The 16,755-nt window shown below is 36.8% G+C and overlaps 1 protein-coding gene across 2 annotated transcripts in view; it reads left to right on the top strand.

The window, feature by feature from the left end:
- Positions 1-1,981: 1,981 nt before the first annotated feature.
- The window catches only part of LOC135323555 (WD repeat-containing protein 41-like), a 30,516-nt gene continuing 15,742 nt past the window's right edge, over positions 1,982-16,755 (top strand). Inside the window, exons 1-10 of one of the 2 annotated variants that reach the window (XM_064500284.1) lie at positions 2,552-2,829; positions 5,964-6,079; positions 8,764-8,814; positions 9,505-9,568; positions 10,352-10,400; positions 12,238-12,369; positions 12,738-12,800; positions 13,351-13,462; positions 14,861-14,923; positions 16,294-16,395. In XM_064500284.1, coding sequence (XP_064356354.1) covers positions 8,787-8,814; positions 9,505-9,568; positions 10,352-10,400; positions 12,238-12,369; positions 12,738-12,800; positions 13,351-13,462; positions 14,861-14,923; positions 16,294-16,395 — 613 coding nt within the window. In that variant the 5' untranslated portion in view covers positions 2,552-2,829; positions 5,964-6,079; positions 8,764-8,786. Of the gene's footprint in view, positions 2,178-2,551; positions 2,830-5,963; positions 6,080-8,763; positions 8,815-9,504; positions 9,569-10,351; positions 10,401-12,237; positions 12,370-12,737; positions 12,801-13,350; positions 13,463-14,860; positions 14,924-16,293; positions 16,396-16,755 lie in introns of those variants that run through there. The other variant, XM_064500282.1, reaches the window with a different exon arrangement.

The raw sequence follows: 16,755 nt of genomic DNA, 5'->3' as shown, positions 1-16,755 counted from the left end.
AAATTCATACGAGATACAAAGACAGTGAAATGGAAAGTGAAGTGAAAGAGCTGGAAGCAACCTGCATTTCTATTTTAAGGAATAAATTCGAAGATACCCAAAAGCTAAGTTCTGAAGTCAGATTTAATTACTGGGACAAGAGGTGGTCTTCTGAAGTCCAACAAAGCCATACAAGGCTTTTGGGTCCATTTACACCAGGTAAGAACCTGGTGTATTTCCAATTCTTGTTTCGAAGAATGCATTCCAAGGAGCCTTTACAAAGATGGTATAACATTTATAACCTTCCACATTGGCTGCCACAAAGGTTAAGGCTCTGTATTTATCTACAAAAATGCTGTATAGCACAGCTTTCCACACTGCATTTTTTCTATCCTGCCTCCTCCAAATGTGTCAGCTGTGATACAGTGGCATAGGTTAAAATAAGGAGGTATGGCAGGAAAGGAGGCATAAAGTCAAGGAGTATATTTTCCTCACTGCATTAAAGAAGAAAGAAGATCCTTACTTATATTCCTAGACTGAGTAAGCAGCATTCCCTGTCCCTGCATCTGGGGTAGTGAGTGCTCTCCCCTCTGTTTTCAGTTTTTGGAAGGAATATCAGTAAGGATACTGCAGCTGAGGATTCCAGCTCCATGGAAATTCTGGCAGATGTATCTGCACGCCCAATGTAATCCCACCGACTGTGTCCTTAGTCTGTAGGAACAGCACATCTAACATGGAACATGAATATAGCATGACTAAACTTCATGATGACTAAATGGAAAAGCAGATATATGCTAAAGTAGAAGTAAACATGTCCTACTTGAAAAGTGGTTTATGCTTGTCATAAACTTTATTCTACTGAGAAGTTGCAAAGAATACACAAAAGTTAACAACCCCCAACATTCAGCTGGCATGCCACCAAAATTTGCCAAACTTACCTCAATACAGAAGTATTTCATCTTAGACTTAATCATGCTTTTCACACACAGATTGCCCACTACTAGAAGTTCAGGTTTTAATAAATCACCATTATTTCCTGCTTTAGGTATTTGGGAAATCTCAGCTATGCCTCATGACACTGGGTGGTAAGCGCTGATTACCTGTAACAACGTGGGTGAGCAGGCAACCAGATAACAAATGTAATTTACTGCTCAGCTATGCAAAACAGTGCCCACTGCATATGTTTTTGCACATTACAGGATTCTCCATTACCTGCGTCAGCCCAGGATCGGGGTTTGTGAAGATTGTGCTCCATGTGCATCTAAAATTCAAAAAGGCTGACAAGATCATTTTGTGAAGACAGAGAAGGAGCAGGGCTGTGAATTGCATGAGGCCATTATTTTGGCGCAGCCCCATTTTGAAGACAGTGTACTGTATTTGTTAGTCTGTTTTGAGAAGGACATGGCAAAACAAAAGGAAGTTTAGATACAGAGAATGCAAATAGTCAAGGAAAATCTATCTAATATAGAAAAATTGGGGGCTGTTTACTTTGGAAAACAAATAAATAAGAGGGTCACGATAAAATGGTATAATTATTCTTGTTTTAACATGACAACAAATTGTCTCTGAAATTACAAGACAACAAGTAAAAGCTAATAAAGGAAAGTGTTTTGTTATTTATTCATTATATCTAATTAATATGCTTGCTTTATGCAATTAAACTACAAAATTAGTCAACAGGACCTTGTTCAAGCCAAGAGCTTCCAAATAGTCCAAGAATGAGTTTAAAGTTTCTTTCGAAATCAAGCGTTGCCAGGGTTACGGCAGGAAAAAAAACAAGCATTTGGGGGGAGCGGTGGAAGGGACAACCGCGACGCGCCCACGGCCCCCGCCGGCGCACAGCAGCGCTCTCCTGCCCTCGGCCCCCACCTAACGGCCGCCCCCGCCCCGCGGACAGCCTCTGCCAGTGGCGCGCTCCCGCGTGGCGACGCCGTGCCCACTCGGCGATCGATTGCTCGGGCCCGTCTCGGCCCTGCCCGCTCGAGGGCTGGCGTGTGCGCGGAGCTCGATTGGGAAGGCCTTCCTCCCAGCGGGAGGCACGGGGCGGCGCAGGGAAGCCGCCGAACCGTCGGTTGGAGCGGCGGCGAGCGACAGTGCCGTCGCCGTCGCGGGTGGCCGTGCGGGAGGGCGCGCCGGCGCGGCTGCCGATGCTGCGGTGGCTGATCGGGGGCGGCCGGGAGCCGCAGGGCCTGGCAGAGGTAAGGCGGCGGGAGGAGGCAGGGGGCGGGGCGGCTCGCGCGGGAGGCGGGGCCGAGAGGGCCGTTGGGGCCGTTGGCGGGGGGAGGGGCCGCGCCTGCCCCGCGCCGCGCGAGCCGCTGGTGATGCCGCCGCCGCCGGCGGGCGCCCTCCGGCAGCGCGGGGCGTTGTGGTGAAGCTGGGGGGCGGCGTGGGGCCGCCGCGAGGGGGGTAGCGCGGCTCGGCCCTGCGCGGGGCTCTCCCGAGCCAGGGCCCCTCAGGGGCAGTGCGTTGCGCGGTGAGGTTTCCTGGCTGCTAGGAAGGAGTAGAAGCTTCGCTGAAGGGAGAGAGGGGAGAGAGGAAAAAAAAAAAAACAAGCCCCGAACGCAACAACAACCCCCCAAGGAGTGCAGGGGCCCGGGAGCCGTCCCTGTCCGGGAGATCCCGGCCCCCGCCTGCCGGCGCAGCACGCATGTTGGCGAAGCGCGTCGCTGTGTTGCGCAGCAGCCAGCGTGTGGAAGCCTGCTCTCAGGACCCCCGGTCGATAATATAAATTATAGGCTGTAACTGATTGTTTGTATTGCTTAGCTGTAGTCTGTAATAGTTTTTTTTAGCATTTCTTTTCAGTTTCTCACCCGCAGAATAAACTGGGCCTATGTACTGCACTAAATACAGGTATCTCTCCTTGATGTTTTACTCGAAATACAACTTTACTGGATTTGAGGGATACCTTATTGGGATTTCCTTGTCCCTAATACTTCTGAAATCTCAGCCTCGACTTCTCCTTAACAAGATTTGATGAATGCTGTTACCGAGCTCCTTACCCTTGGTGCTTTTGCAATCTAGACAAATACGAGGAAGTGATTCTTTTTCAGCTACTGAGCATGAGTAGTAAATGCTGGTATTTACTTTGGTAGAAATTTGAGCCTGTACCAATTTGGAATATGGGTGTCCAGGAATGCCTCTGACTTCCATACAAAATGTTGGCTGTGTCACGGTCATGTTTAGTAGGCTTTTGTGTAGTACTTTTTAAAAAGAAGATGGGGAATACATAGCAGCATTCTGTGATGTGCTAGAAGGCTGCATTGCTGTGTGTCCCTCTCCAAAGTTTAAACTCTGATTATGAGCATGAGTCAAGGTACAGTCCAGTTTTTTCATTCTATTCTTTGTAGCTTTCTTAAATCCGATCCCCTGGACTTCTGTTGCCATTGCTGCTACTGGCTTGCTGAATGATGGTGGTCATTTTGCTTCTCTATACAAAACTGAATAATATATATTTGTAAGAGTCAGTCCCAAAATGCTTTTTTTTTTTTTTTTGCATTAGATAATATTTTTCATCTAAAGATGATCTTCATTACCCTTAATTCTCTCTGTCCTCTTATGAAATAGGTAAAGAAACCCATACTAGTGTGTGGGCCATAGACTAATAGTTTTGTTTCATGTGCTATGCCTTCAGCCAGTGATAAAGAGGCCAGATATATTCAAGTCTGACATTGCACTGGGTGAATGGCAAAAGCCCTTTGGCAAAGCTGTCTTAAATTGATGAAATGTAAATTTCTCCTAACCCATTTCTTTCTTTACAATGGAATTGAAAATCAATTAGGCTTAAGCACCTAAATCTCTTAAGGTGATGGCTGTGGTATATGTCTCTAAGCAGAGTAGCTCTGGTAATGGGAGCAATCTAACTACTGTATCACAGTACTCCATATAAGCTAATTTATGTATGTCTTTATACTCCTGCACATGTATTTTTGGAGAACTGTTTTCGTAAATTCCGCTCTTGAATACGCAGATTACAGGGATTATGGGAAGTTCTGAAGCTGAGATGAATGTTGTGGTTATTTCACTGATTATTGTGGTGATGCTTACAGGTCCTACATGAAAGTGTACAAGTTGCAAATAGCTTCTATTAGCATCAGCATCTATTTTTCTCTTCTAAAAATTTGATGGTACTACAAGAGAGTTCAATTAATAGTTATTTATATAAAAATAGATTTTTTTATTTAAAGAGAATGCACCTAACCCGACATTTCAGTAAATGTTAATGAAGATTTGAAAAGGGAAATAGCTTGTATATGACAGTAGTGGAGGAAAAACTGCAGTTCATTTTATTGGTATCTATAGTACTTCATCAGCACTGTACCTTTCAGTATTCACAGACATTCTTAGAAATGACAGAATTAAGACTGGACAGGTTGTTCAAAAGAAGTAGTAGCATCTTGTATTGATTATGAAGTAACAACGGAATATAATATTGCAATGTTAATGTAAGAAATAACTTTCTAAAAAAAACTTGTTCAAAGCACTGTTACAATTTTGTGAATGTACTTTTAGTAAATAAAAATTGGAAGTCTTCTGACTACAATATTGTTAACGTTATCTGTTAAATGATGCTAATATTTGTCTAAGATTTTTCAAACTTTTTTTTAAAGAAGGTTTTGGCTTGGATTTTGAAAACTGAGCTTGTAGCTTTTATATTTGTTCACTTTTCTTTATAACTGTGGGGACTAGACTTGCATTATTTTAAGCAGGAACTGCTATTCTTACATAATTACATAAAATGAGGAGCAGTTGCTTCATGAAATGCATCAGATACCACAAAACCAAGATAAAATCACAAAAACTAGGATACTGACAACCTCTTGGTTTTAAAAAATAAACACAGATTACTTTTCCTATTTATTAATGTTGTTACTCTTAACTTGTGAAGAATAGTATCATAGGACCAATACAGAAGTAATAGAAAATAATTTATTATTTCTGCAAGAAAATGTTGATATTTCTGAGGATAATACGTTTGTCCTTCATGTAGATGTACCGCTCCTGTATGCTAAATGTAATTACTGTTTTACAGTAGTGCTAGCAGTAGATTCTTTTGAACACTTCAAAGAATAGACAGTCCTGGAACTAAGACTATGTTGACTGTCATTTAAGATAAAGCTGGAAGCATGAGAATGCTGTCACCAAGTTACTACCAAGCTATTTAGTTTTTTTTTTAATTGTGTCTAATAACAAGTTGTTCCAGAATGCTGAAGACTTTAAACATGTAAAAATTGTCATATTGAAACAAAGCAATGATTGAGATTAGCAGAACTGTCATGCCTTGAAATTGTAGTCCTATACAATGTTTTGTTGACCCTGACTAGTGATCAGCTTGCTCTGAGTGTTTGATAGTACTTTTAATTAATAGGCTAGCTGGGGTAATTGCAGATGCTGTTCTATAAAATGATTAATCATTTTTTTCTGTCTTTCTAAGCTGTTGGCTTTGGTACTTTGTGAATAGAGACCCAAGGAATGATTTATGTATTACATAACAGAAAAGCATTTGTTCTTATTTATTATAAAGATGTCATCTTTATATAGGGTTTAAAAATTGGATTGTAGATGAAGGGTATGAGAAGTTCACAGACCTCTCGGAAGATGTGTAGTTTAATGAAAAACTGAGTGGATGGTGTATTGTGTCATGAAGCTGGCTTCACCTGATAGCTGGTGACTAAACTGCTTTTTCATCTTGGTATAGCAATGATTAAAGCAGTACAAAATGCTTTTTAAAAACACAAAATGTTACATTGTAATTTAAAATACTTGCTATAGAAGGATATTATTTACTCGAAATAAAAGAAGTGATCCTTGGTTATGATTTTCATTAAGACAAAATTTTAATTCAGAAACTTAAATTAATATAACTTCAAATATAACTACACATTCACAAACAAATCTATATACCCATAGCGTTGGACATTGCAAAGACCCAATGAAAACAGTTATGTCAGTAATAAATTTTATTTTCCTTTTTTATGAATTTTTAGAAATCATCTGTACAGACCATTGGTGAAGAACAAATACAGAATCCTTACACAGAGCTCCTTGTATTGAAAGGCCATCAAGATATAGTACGATTTCTAGTACAAATAGATGACTGCAGGTATAAAATTCCATTTCTAATTGCTTCAGAGCATCCTTGGGAATATTTCTGTGAATGTTTATGAAAATGTAGAAATATTTTTAATCCTTTTTTTTTCCTCCCACCAGAACCTGAGGGAACTAAAATAAAAAATCCAAATTCTGAACATTTTGTTTGTTTTGGGTTTTTTTTTGGTGGGGGGGTAGGAAAAGAGGCTGAATGTAAAAAGGCAAGGAGTAAAAGCCCCCTTTTTTGCAGTGTGTTTTTAATTCTTTTGACTTCTCTCATGAGTTATACTTTTATGAGAAAACAATGGCGATGGAGTTAGGTTTCGTGATACAAATTCGTTTAACTACAAGAAATGCCTTTAGCTAATTCAGTCCTTCTTTTCAGGCTGTTTCTGGATTGAACTTTACTTTCTGCACATGCATGTGCACACTTTTCCCAGGACAATGCAGAGTAGTGCCTGCTTCTGTTCTGAGAGTGCCTGCTTCTGTTCTGAGTGGATTTATGTGTTTTATGTTTTTAATTCGAGGATAACAATTATTTCACTTTTTGATGTTATCAGAAGAACTTAATAGATTCCTGTAGATACCCTGAACGTAGCAATTGAAGATGACATTCTTAATATAGATTATTCCTATTCCTTTCTTTCTGATTTTTTGTCATGTCTCTCACATCTCTACTTTTTTACTAGTGCTTAAAGCCACATGTGTGTTGTACTTTCTTCTGAAACTCTAGTGCTTCATTCACTTGAGCTTTGGTTAATGCAACTTTTTTTGAATTTCTCAGATTCTGAATTTTTTACCACTGTAATTCTGTTTAGAATGGCTACCTACTCAACCTTACTCAACATATGTACATCTCCATATTGCATATCTCGTCCAGTTTCCTTTTGTTCAGCTTGCTTTACTGCTTCCAATCCTTGCAGTTCCTTTGTTTTTTCCTTAATTTTTAGCATTGTGCATTTTGTGTATGACAGTTTTTGTTATCTGTTCTGTTCTTAGCTCTTTATAACTAGCTCCAGTTTTAATCGTGAACTCTGTGTAAGGAGTCATCTAAGCTGGAAAACTGGTTATGAAGCAAAGATGAAGTCACTAGATTTACCATTGTCACTTTGTATGTGTGACTGAGAGAATGAGTTATGACACTGTCACATTAGTGACCTGCCTTCTGTCCTAGCTTTGTCTAAATTAGCCTTATATGTTCTCTCATTTAACTTAATCCTTCAAGAGAGGAAATAATATATAGCTGCCTTAAAAAGTAAGGTTGTGAAGCTTTTAGTCAGTAATAAGCATAGTGACTCTTGGCTGATGTAGAGAATTAGATAGGAAACCTTCAGAACTAAGAAGTGAAGTAATAGGTAAGAGTCTTTCTGTCAAGGAGCTATAGCAGCTTATATCTTTTATAGGTTAAGCACAGAAGAGGATTTCTAACATATTCATCAGTAGATTATACAAATACAACATGAGTGAGGATTTGGTTTATAGCCTCACAGTGTATAGCAGGCATTTTGTGAAGGAAGATTATCTCCTTCCCCATGTGTATTGATTAGGCAGGTGGTCTCATCCAATTTGGAATGCCCACAGATTCTTATTTCCAAATTGTCTTGTAAATATATATATAATTTCCACAGAAGGCTTCATGGGGAATTTTTAGCCTGTCAGTTTTCATTCTTAGTGTCATAAATATATTCCAGAAAAGTTGTGTTCATTTCCATAAAAATTATTTTTTGCATTAATAAAATGCAAATTAATAAAAATAGTCCACCAGAAGATTTGTATAAAAATAGAATATTCTTTTTTTAGTCCTTTCCAGACAAGTTATTTTAATAACCTTTCCTCAAAATACGTTTTTTTCCAAAACATATACACTGAATAAATCTAATTGGTCTTTATGAAAATACCAGGGTATTTTTAGAGTGGAGGCACTTCCTGATGCAAAAAAATCTTTTACTATTCTGGGCTTCAATGTACAGGAGCAGGTATATTATTGAAGCTAAAGTAATACTAATCAGTGTAAAACTAAAGCCTGGGTGGCCAGTTTGAAGAGAGGTTATAAAATAACATACAGATAAAGGGTAAGTTATATAGCTGGTTAATATTCTGAGAGTTAGAGGAGTTTAATGCAGTGCTTCACTGGACGGTAATTCCAGGGTTTTATTTATCAAGAATATAGTAGTTTCTGCATTGTTAAGCAGCTGATAATATTTTTCACTTGATTCTTTTTTAGTATTGTTACTCAGCTTCTGAAATATTTTTATTTAGTTTTTGCAGCCATTCCATTGTGTGCTTTTTGTCAACTGTTGTAAGCCAAGTTTCACGCTTCAGGTCTTTAGATAATATCATCTTATTGAGAATTTTGCAGAAGGATTTTCTTGTTTTCTCAGTGGCGCAGCTAAAACCAGTGAGTGGAAAATTTTCTCAGATTGGTTTTTGAAGATACTAAATAAATCCTGTATAAACGTAACAGAAAGCTGCTTTTCTCTTCTTTTCTGTTGTATTTTTTGAACATGAAGTGAGGGTCATATTGATTGGAAGATCACCAAAGAAGGCTAAGCCTCAGCAAGAATCTTCCAAAAAATGAAATGAGATAAAATTGCATCTAATACTCTAGCATTTGACACATTAAACTAAACAGAGTTCATAACACATTTTAAGAATAGCTTTCTTTGTTGCTCATTTGACCATTCCTTGCTCCTTCAGGAAACAGACAAGGTTTATAGAGGATGGTGACCATGACTGGAAAAGAATCAGGTGACCCATGAAACTCCACCTTGGTGAACAGAATACATCTGTAGGATGACTGATTCTACTCTATACGTTTATTTTTAAACAGAAATTTTGCTTAGAAGAGGAAAAGTAAAAACAGTACTCTATACAGCATCTGTGTTGATGAATTACCCTCATTCCTTCTTTCAAAGATTAGTTTTCTTTTAAGAATTTTGTTCAAGTGGCACACAGTTCCAATATATATAAAAAAATGAATTGGAATTGAAAAGGGTTTTGCTCAAATTTGAAAGTTTTACTGTTCTAAGTTCTTGACTTCATGACAAAACAAGATAAAATACAGCTGGAAGGAAACTAAAGATAAACTAATTTTATCAGAGGTGCGCATAGAAAATTGATTTTTTGCCCCAATCTTTTTCAAAGAAGGGACTTGGTAAATGAATATAAATTAATGAAAAGAAGAAAATACACTTGGCACATTTTTTACTATATTAGAAAAAAGCAAGGATATTTGGGAGAAGAAAAAAAAATTACAGTTTTATGTCAGAAAACTTACTCTGTTATCAAGTTTCATAAGTATCATGACTGCCAAGTAAGATTCTAAAAGAAAGGTCATTTATACAGCTAATAAAAACATTTAAAGCTGGTAACAGAAAAAAAATCAGAAGTGATATAACTTCTATTTCATGGCTTCTTTGCAAACAATGTGAATCTTAGGTCTCTCGATATTAACTGCATTTAACTCTTGGCTGACACCTAAAGCAAAAGAAAAAATTAGAAGGTAGGTATATTTCCAAATAACTGAAATCAAATTTCTGTGGAAGTTTTTGCTTCTGTTCTAGGCTCTCTTAACTCACAGTGCATCTTCACTAGAAAAGGTTGTGTCTGTGCTGCAGGTTCAGTGTAGCTGTACTGGGGATAGGGTGCAAATGTAAGCAGACTGTTACAGATATTCTGTCTAGCCTAGTTGAAGGGTTGAATTTAAGTCAGATTTCATTAAGATTAGAATAGCAATCTAATAACAGACTAAAATGAACCCATTTTTTCCTAGTATGGTATTCCATTTAGCTGAATTTTTAGCAGAGGTCATATTCTGTGCATTAAATGCACTCCCTTTGGAAGTTCTTTTAAGCCACTGTTTAAAATATCAAAATAAACATTGGGCTCCTCTACTCTTGGGCTGAACTCAGATGAGTGGTTTGTAACTTATTAGATGTCTTGCAGTCAGTTGGCTCTGACTGATAGAATTTGGTTTCATTCAGTGTATAAGATCTCATACTAAATTTTTGATCAAGAGAATTGGTTCTGTAACCAGGGCTTATATTTATAATAGCATGTATTGGAATTCTTAAGCCTTGTTCTTTATTAAATATATGTTGACAAATACCTTTTAGTTAAATGTACTGACTTCAGTTTATAAACTGTAATTGGGATTTTCAGATATATTTTTATTCTTTAGATTAAAGTTAGCATCAGATTTATCTTGCAAATATTTATCTTGCATAACTGTCTACTTCTATTCCATTACATTATGCTATATTAAAGTTTTCACTTTCTTAATCAGGTTCGCTTCTGCAGGAGATGATGGGATCATATTTCTGTGGAATGCTCAGGTTCGTTTGTTTTTTGGATAGGTTGTGTGCTCTAACAGAGAGATGGGGTAAGAGCTGGGGAGAGGAGTTGGAAATTTCTCCTAGCTAAAAGGCAGAAAAAATAAGAATTGCTGCATGGATTCATATCAGCTATTGTTTGCATAATGTAAAACTGGATTGTGTCAGTCCAATTTTAGCTTACAAAAAAGACTTTGGCAGGTAAAAGTTGTGTTGTGAACCCAAGAGAACGCTAAGTTTTTAAAGTTAGACATAGGGCATAGTGACTTTACAGAAATTAGAGATGAAATGTTGACATGAAAAACAGAAGTGTGTATGAACTTGTGACTTTAATTCTTCCTTTAAAATATGTTCAGTGTTTGCTGTTAAGGCTAAGATGTTGACTACTGATTCCACAAATACGTAGCTAGTTGCTGCTCTTAGCTAGCTACTTTTATTGTAACTATGTTTTAATAACTGTATTTGGAATGACTATTTAAAATGTAGTTGATCAGTCTCAGTGGAGAGCTGACACAAAACTGTACTGGAAAGACACCAAAGTCAGTGGCAGTTAAACATTTAATGCAGTGCAGAAACAAGGCCTTACTTGCTTGTTGTGATAAAAATCCTATTTCAACTTTTGAAAACCTTTTAAGATGTTAGATTTATTATGGAGATAGCGCTCTGTAAGTGTGGTATCCTTCATTCTGCTCCCCCGCTCTGTGTCTCCATATGCTTGAGAAAATTATAGAGGAGAGAAGAGTGTTAGACCTGCATTTAGGAGGCCTAGTATGCAAGGTAGATGTTAAATAGAAAGTCTAAAAGGGAGATACAGTGTGCTGTCTACAGTGGAAATACCAGACATTCTAGTTGAGGAAGAAAGAAATCTCAGACCATAAACTGCTATGGAAACATTCTAAAGAATTTATGACATTTGTGATGGTGTGGTTTTAAAATACAGAAGGGGAACTTGCAACTTTTCTTCCTTCTCCTTTGAGCTGTTTCAATTAGTTCTTTACTGTTGTTGAAGGTCTTTTATAACCTTGTTATTTGAAAAAGGAAATTGTTTTTGAGTGTTCAAACACATGTATGTGAGTATATATACTTGGTGTTCTAAGCAATTCATGAATGTAAATCTGATTTAGATGTCCAGCTTAGGAATAGAATTCCATTTTCTACTTCTATAGGAGTCTTACTACATTTTTTCTATAGCAAATCTTATTCTATTTTTCATTTAAAAACTTAACATAGAAGTGTAAAGAAATATACAGTTATAACTACTCAGTATTTTAATTGCGTGATTAAAAGAACAGTATATTTCTGCTTTTTTATTTGTCAGGTTTTGCCCAGACAAACAGAGCAGAGGTAGTTGAAATTATCTAAACCGCCAGTTTGAAGCTATAGATAATGTTCATAGTAAATAAAGCAGTCAGGAAGTTGGCAGTACTGTGTTTGCCATAAAGATAGCTCAAGTTTTTCAAATCACTAAAATAAAAACAGATTTATTCAAGAGAGGGTTTGTTAGCAAATCAGAATTACCATGATATCAGTTGAATAGGCTTAATGGCCAATATTTCCATTGAAATGAGTTTAATATACAAAATGCATTCTTCAGTTGTTCCAGAGATTCTTTTTTTTTTAACACCTGGAGGGGTATACTTAATACATTATTTAATTAAAGGGTAAAACCTTGAGAAGTGTTAAAGGTCTAGTAAGAAGTAAATCTGTAAGTGACTTTAGAAAGTGCTGTTTTAGACTCTTAGAAATTTTTCTTTTTGAAGGTAATTTGGTACCTATGTCATATGATACAGTAGCTATTTTCCAAATTTTACCCTTCATTTTTCATGTATTTATTTTTCAGACTGGAGAGAAACTTTTTGAACTACATGGACACGCACACAAAATTACAGCTATTGCACCATTTTATTCGTCAGATGCTTCTGGAGAAAACAATCAATTGATACTAACAGCATCAGCTGATAGAACAGTTATTGTATCCTTAGATCTGGAGAGGGTTCAGCTCTTGTGGACTTCTTGTTGTTTTCTGTTTTTAAAGGTAGCAGTGACACAGGCTGCAGGCTGTTTAAATTTATTGGATAATAACATCCTATAGGTACAATTGGATTACACTAGGGTTTTATTAGCCATTGCTCACAAGTAGATGCAATCTCTACTGCAAAAATGAATCCATAACAAACTATTATGAATATGTCATTTTGGCCAAATATTGAAAAGAGAAGCAGGATTTAGGAGACTGACTCTCTCCGTGCTTATATCCGAATCTATCATTTAGTTACAAACATAGCAGTTATATTTCTAATATATAAAATCCTCTTCAGTTTCCTTAATGAATGAAGTCAGGTTTGGGACTGCAGTAGTGGCAAACAGATTCAGAAAGTGTCTTGTTTTCATTCTACTGTAAAGGTAAGCAGAGAAACCCTGGGTATGTCTGTTTGTGGTATACATAATCTGAGCTATTATGTGGTATACACTGAGCTATTGCTCATGTGCCATGGGGGAAGGGGAGGGTGTTAAAACGAAGAGCAGTGTTTGATTTAGTCAAGAACACATAACCCTTAAATAGGAGAGTGGCTGAGAAGCGGGCACAATTCTTAAGATCTCTTTTTGTGGAACTCTGAATACATCTATTTTTGAAAAGGCTGTAGAACAAAGGTGGTTTTACAGCTTCATTTTGTTACTGGATTGGAAAAGACAATCTACAGTCAAACTAGTTCTTGAATACTAATACTATAAAGAATTCACTGAAAAATTGAGTTTTGCATTGTTGGTCGAAAAATGGTGCTATGTAACATAATATGTAACACATTTTTTCTGTATTTCTCAGGAAAGTAACACTTTAATACTGTATTTCATAGTACTTAAAGCCTTAGCTGGTTAAAGCTGATGATCATTTTACTGAAAAATTCCCTGTAGAACTTTTTCAGGGGACATATATCTAATTTTTGTTCTGCAGTGTTTGACAGTTCTTCAAAGACTGGATGTATGGTTGTCTGGAGGGAGTGATCTATGTGTTTGGAACCGAAAATTAGATCTCTTGTGCAAGACCAGTCATCTTACTGATGCAGGTAAAAATGTAAATGACTCATTATAGCTGTTAAAGTGCAAGTAAAATGGATCTGTATAATGATGCAAAACCAACTTGGCAAATTCTCTTTAATTCTAATGATAACATTGTATATTAAAGCCACAGTCTATCTATTTTTTAAAATGTCAAACTTAATCATTTCAAATTTAAGACTACTTTTAATCTCCTGTGCTGTGTGAATTTTAGAATACGTCAAATCTCAGTAACTGTACATTAAATCGGACTTGCAGGGCTAGCCCTCAGCTAGTGATTTATACATGTTCACTGTAATGGGGACCAGATCCTTAGACTGGCTTTCTCTCTGAGGGAGCCTTTTCCCTTTAGTTAAGATAAGTAGTGGGAAAGTAGTAAAGCTTTATTATTAAAAATCAGTACATTTTATATACAAAATGGAGGTTGTGATAGAAATATAGTAAATGTAATCAGATCTCAATATCAATCATACTTTTCTAGTAATAAGCTTATGTATTATCCAGCCATGCAAAGAAAATATTTGCATATTATTGTCATGCTTGACAAAGACATCTAGGAAGCTGTGAATCAAAGTCAAAGCTGGAACCAGTGTTTTTCCATATTTTTGTCATAGAACAGAGTAGTGGTAGGCAAAACCTCAGAATCTTTCAAAATACTGATACTTATTTTGGTTTGATACGGGATATCATGCCAAATACAAGTTGCAAGTGGTGTTGTAGTGTTTAGCATGAAGTGCTATTGAAACTTTTGTATAAGGAGTCGATAGGATTTATAGTGTGGGCCCTCTCTTCCCTGCTAATGCCTTGCTTCCTTTGTGGGAAAATGGAGAGATTACTTATTGCTTGGGGAATTTTCCCATAAATGTGTTGCGGCACAGGTTGGGGGAAGTCTAGGCATGGTGAAGGCAGACTAACAGCAAGGCTGGATATTTAAAAATTGAGTCAAACTGTGCAGGGCCAGCTGAACCAGAATAGGTACAAGATTAGTCTCATGCATACTGTGTATATATCAGTATATAGTAACTTTGGTACTGCATATGTTTACAGTCTCGATAGTTACCATGGCATTCTTAATATTTTCCACCATTAGAACATAAACATCCTAGCTCTATTTAAAATAAAAAGGTTATTTATTCCCGGCTTCACCTCCTTCCTGATGTTTGGTGTTCAAATTCTGCTGGATCCTGAATCAAACTTCTTGATTACCTCTGTCTGAGGTAATCTGTTCTTTTCTGATGCAATTTTACTTTCACTCCATGTACTATGGTTGTATTTTGCTATTAGCTTATTTGTGGAAGGGGAGTGTGAATAACTTCATATATGTTAAAAAAGGAATTGTTATTTCACTGCAATTTCATTTGGTCAATGAATATCCTTTTCTCTCTTATTTACTGTATTTTTCAAAGGTATCAGTGCTTTGGTTGAATTGCCTAAAAATTGTGTTGCAGCAGCTGTTGGCAAAGAGCTAAGTGAGTATGTTGCTTTTCTGGTAAATCTTCATGTTTTGTCATTGGCTGCTTATCAGAGATATGTGTGCAGACCATGCTGCTGGAATTGTAAAGGTGAAGTAGATGGTATCAGACAGTGATCAGCAACCTCGTTCCCTCTCCCTCACTTGACAGACTGGCAGACCATGCTTATTTCCTTCAGGAGGTTCCTTGAGATTTGCAGATAAAACTCTTCTATATACTTTGTTACTACTGTTATGCCACCTGTCCAGTTCTGATTGTGGAGACCTGCATTTCCCCTTCAGGAGAACGTCTGGAACTCACTATCTGAGCTGTCAGATTACTTCCCCAGTTTGACTCTGCACTTACTAGGCTTCCCTAGAGCATCCTTATTCCAGGATCGTGAGTGCAAGATACTGCCAATGAAATAATAACAAGAATATAATGAGACAATGTGATGGTTTCTGATGCTCACTCAGAGGGAGGCTTTTCTAGGTATGCAAACTGTGAATCTCTTGCTAGTTGTCAGTGTGGAGGGTTGTTGAAAATGAGAGTATTTTATGAAAGCATTCAGAGATCAGAATATGGAAAAAATTCCGGGAGGTAAAGTATACACTGAGTCAACAAAACATCAGATTTTGCTCAATATGTTTAAATACTCAGCAATCTGGTGTTCTGATCAAAGAATCGGGAACAAAATAAAAATAGACTTCTTGTGTTTAGACTTTGGTATTTAATGTGAACTTTTATCTGAACTTCCCACTGTTCTTTTATAGTCCCCTCGAGACTGCATAAATGAAATTCGAGGGCTGGTTAAAATAAAGCCTTAATTCCTGGAAAATTTGATGGACTTATTAGAGGATATTGCATCCTTTTGAATATTATAAGTCAGTCAGATGAAGTGCTTAAGAAAGATGTTTCTTTTTTAGATTATTTATCACTAAAAAATCTAATAGTTTTTACTTCTGTTTTCTACAGCTTGTGATGTTGATTGATTCTCTGAATTCCAAAATTACTAGGCTGAAATGTTTTATCCTGCAGTTGTAGTAATGAGAGATGTTAATAATAGCACCATAAGCGATTCCAGTTTTATAGTAGTTAAAAATGAAAATCCTATATTAATTTTTAAAGTATCTGAATTTTTACTTGAGACTGTAAAACAGCTTTTTCAAGAAATTCTTTGAAAAATGTTCTTTGCATGTTATGAGGAAACCAGTTAAAGAGATTGTTGTAAGCTGCCTTGTACATCTTGCACTCTCACTTATAATATGCTTTAGTTTGTGACTATCTAAAAAGATGTGTTTTAATTAAACATAACTAATCTAAACATAACTACATTTTACTCTGGATGATAAAGCTTATTTAGACAATTTTTCTGTCTGTCTCTGAAGTCATTTTTAGGTTGATTGATAGACCTGAAGGTTGGAATGTCCTTGAAGTAAAACGCCTTGTTGACCATCAGGATAACATCTTGTCGTTGGTCAGTGTTAATGGTAAGATTGGCGACTTATTAGTAGTGTTGTTAGTTGTCAGTGGAATATTTCAACTGTGGTGTTTTTGTTGTGACCAGACTCGTAACTGGAATGAAACTTCCTAACTAGTAGATGAACCTTCCTGTGTATCTACAAAGATAGTGAAATGTAAACATGTAATGGCTTTACCTATGTATTAGTGGTGAAATGAAACCAGGCAGATTATGGTTTAGAATTGGCTCAAAAAAGGCAATGTCAGTGACAGGAATAGAACTCCAGCTGGTCTTCCTGTTGGGAAAGTTTAAAATGTTCTTTTTGTTTGTTTTGTTCCTTCTGATATCTAAAATTTAATATATACAGCTACGTCCCTTTGCAATTGTA

Source organism: Dromaius novaehollandiae, chromosome W, assembly GCF_036370855.1.
Source record: "Dromaius novaehollandiae isolate bDroNov1 chromosome W, bDroNov1.hap1, whole genome shotgun sequence".
Lineage (NCBI taxonomy): Eukaryota > Metazoa > Chordata > Aves > Casuariiformes > Dromaiidae > Dromaius > Dromaius novaehollandiae.
Note: the sequence above shows the minus strand (reverse complement) of the source record. Positions and strands in the feature narration are given on the sequence as shown.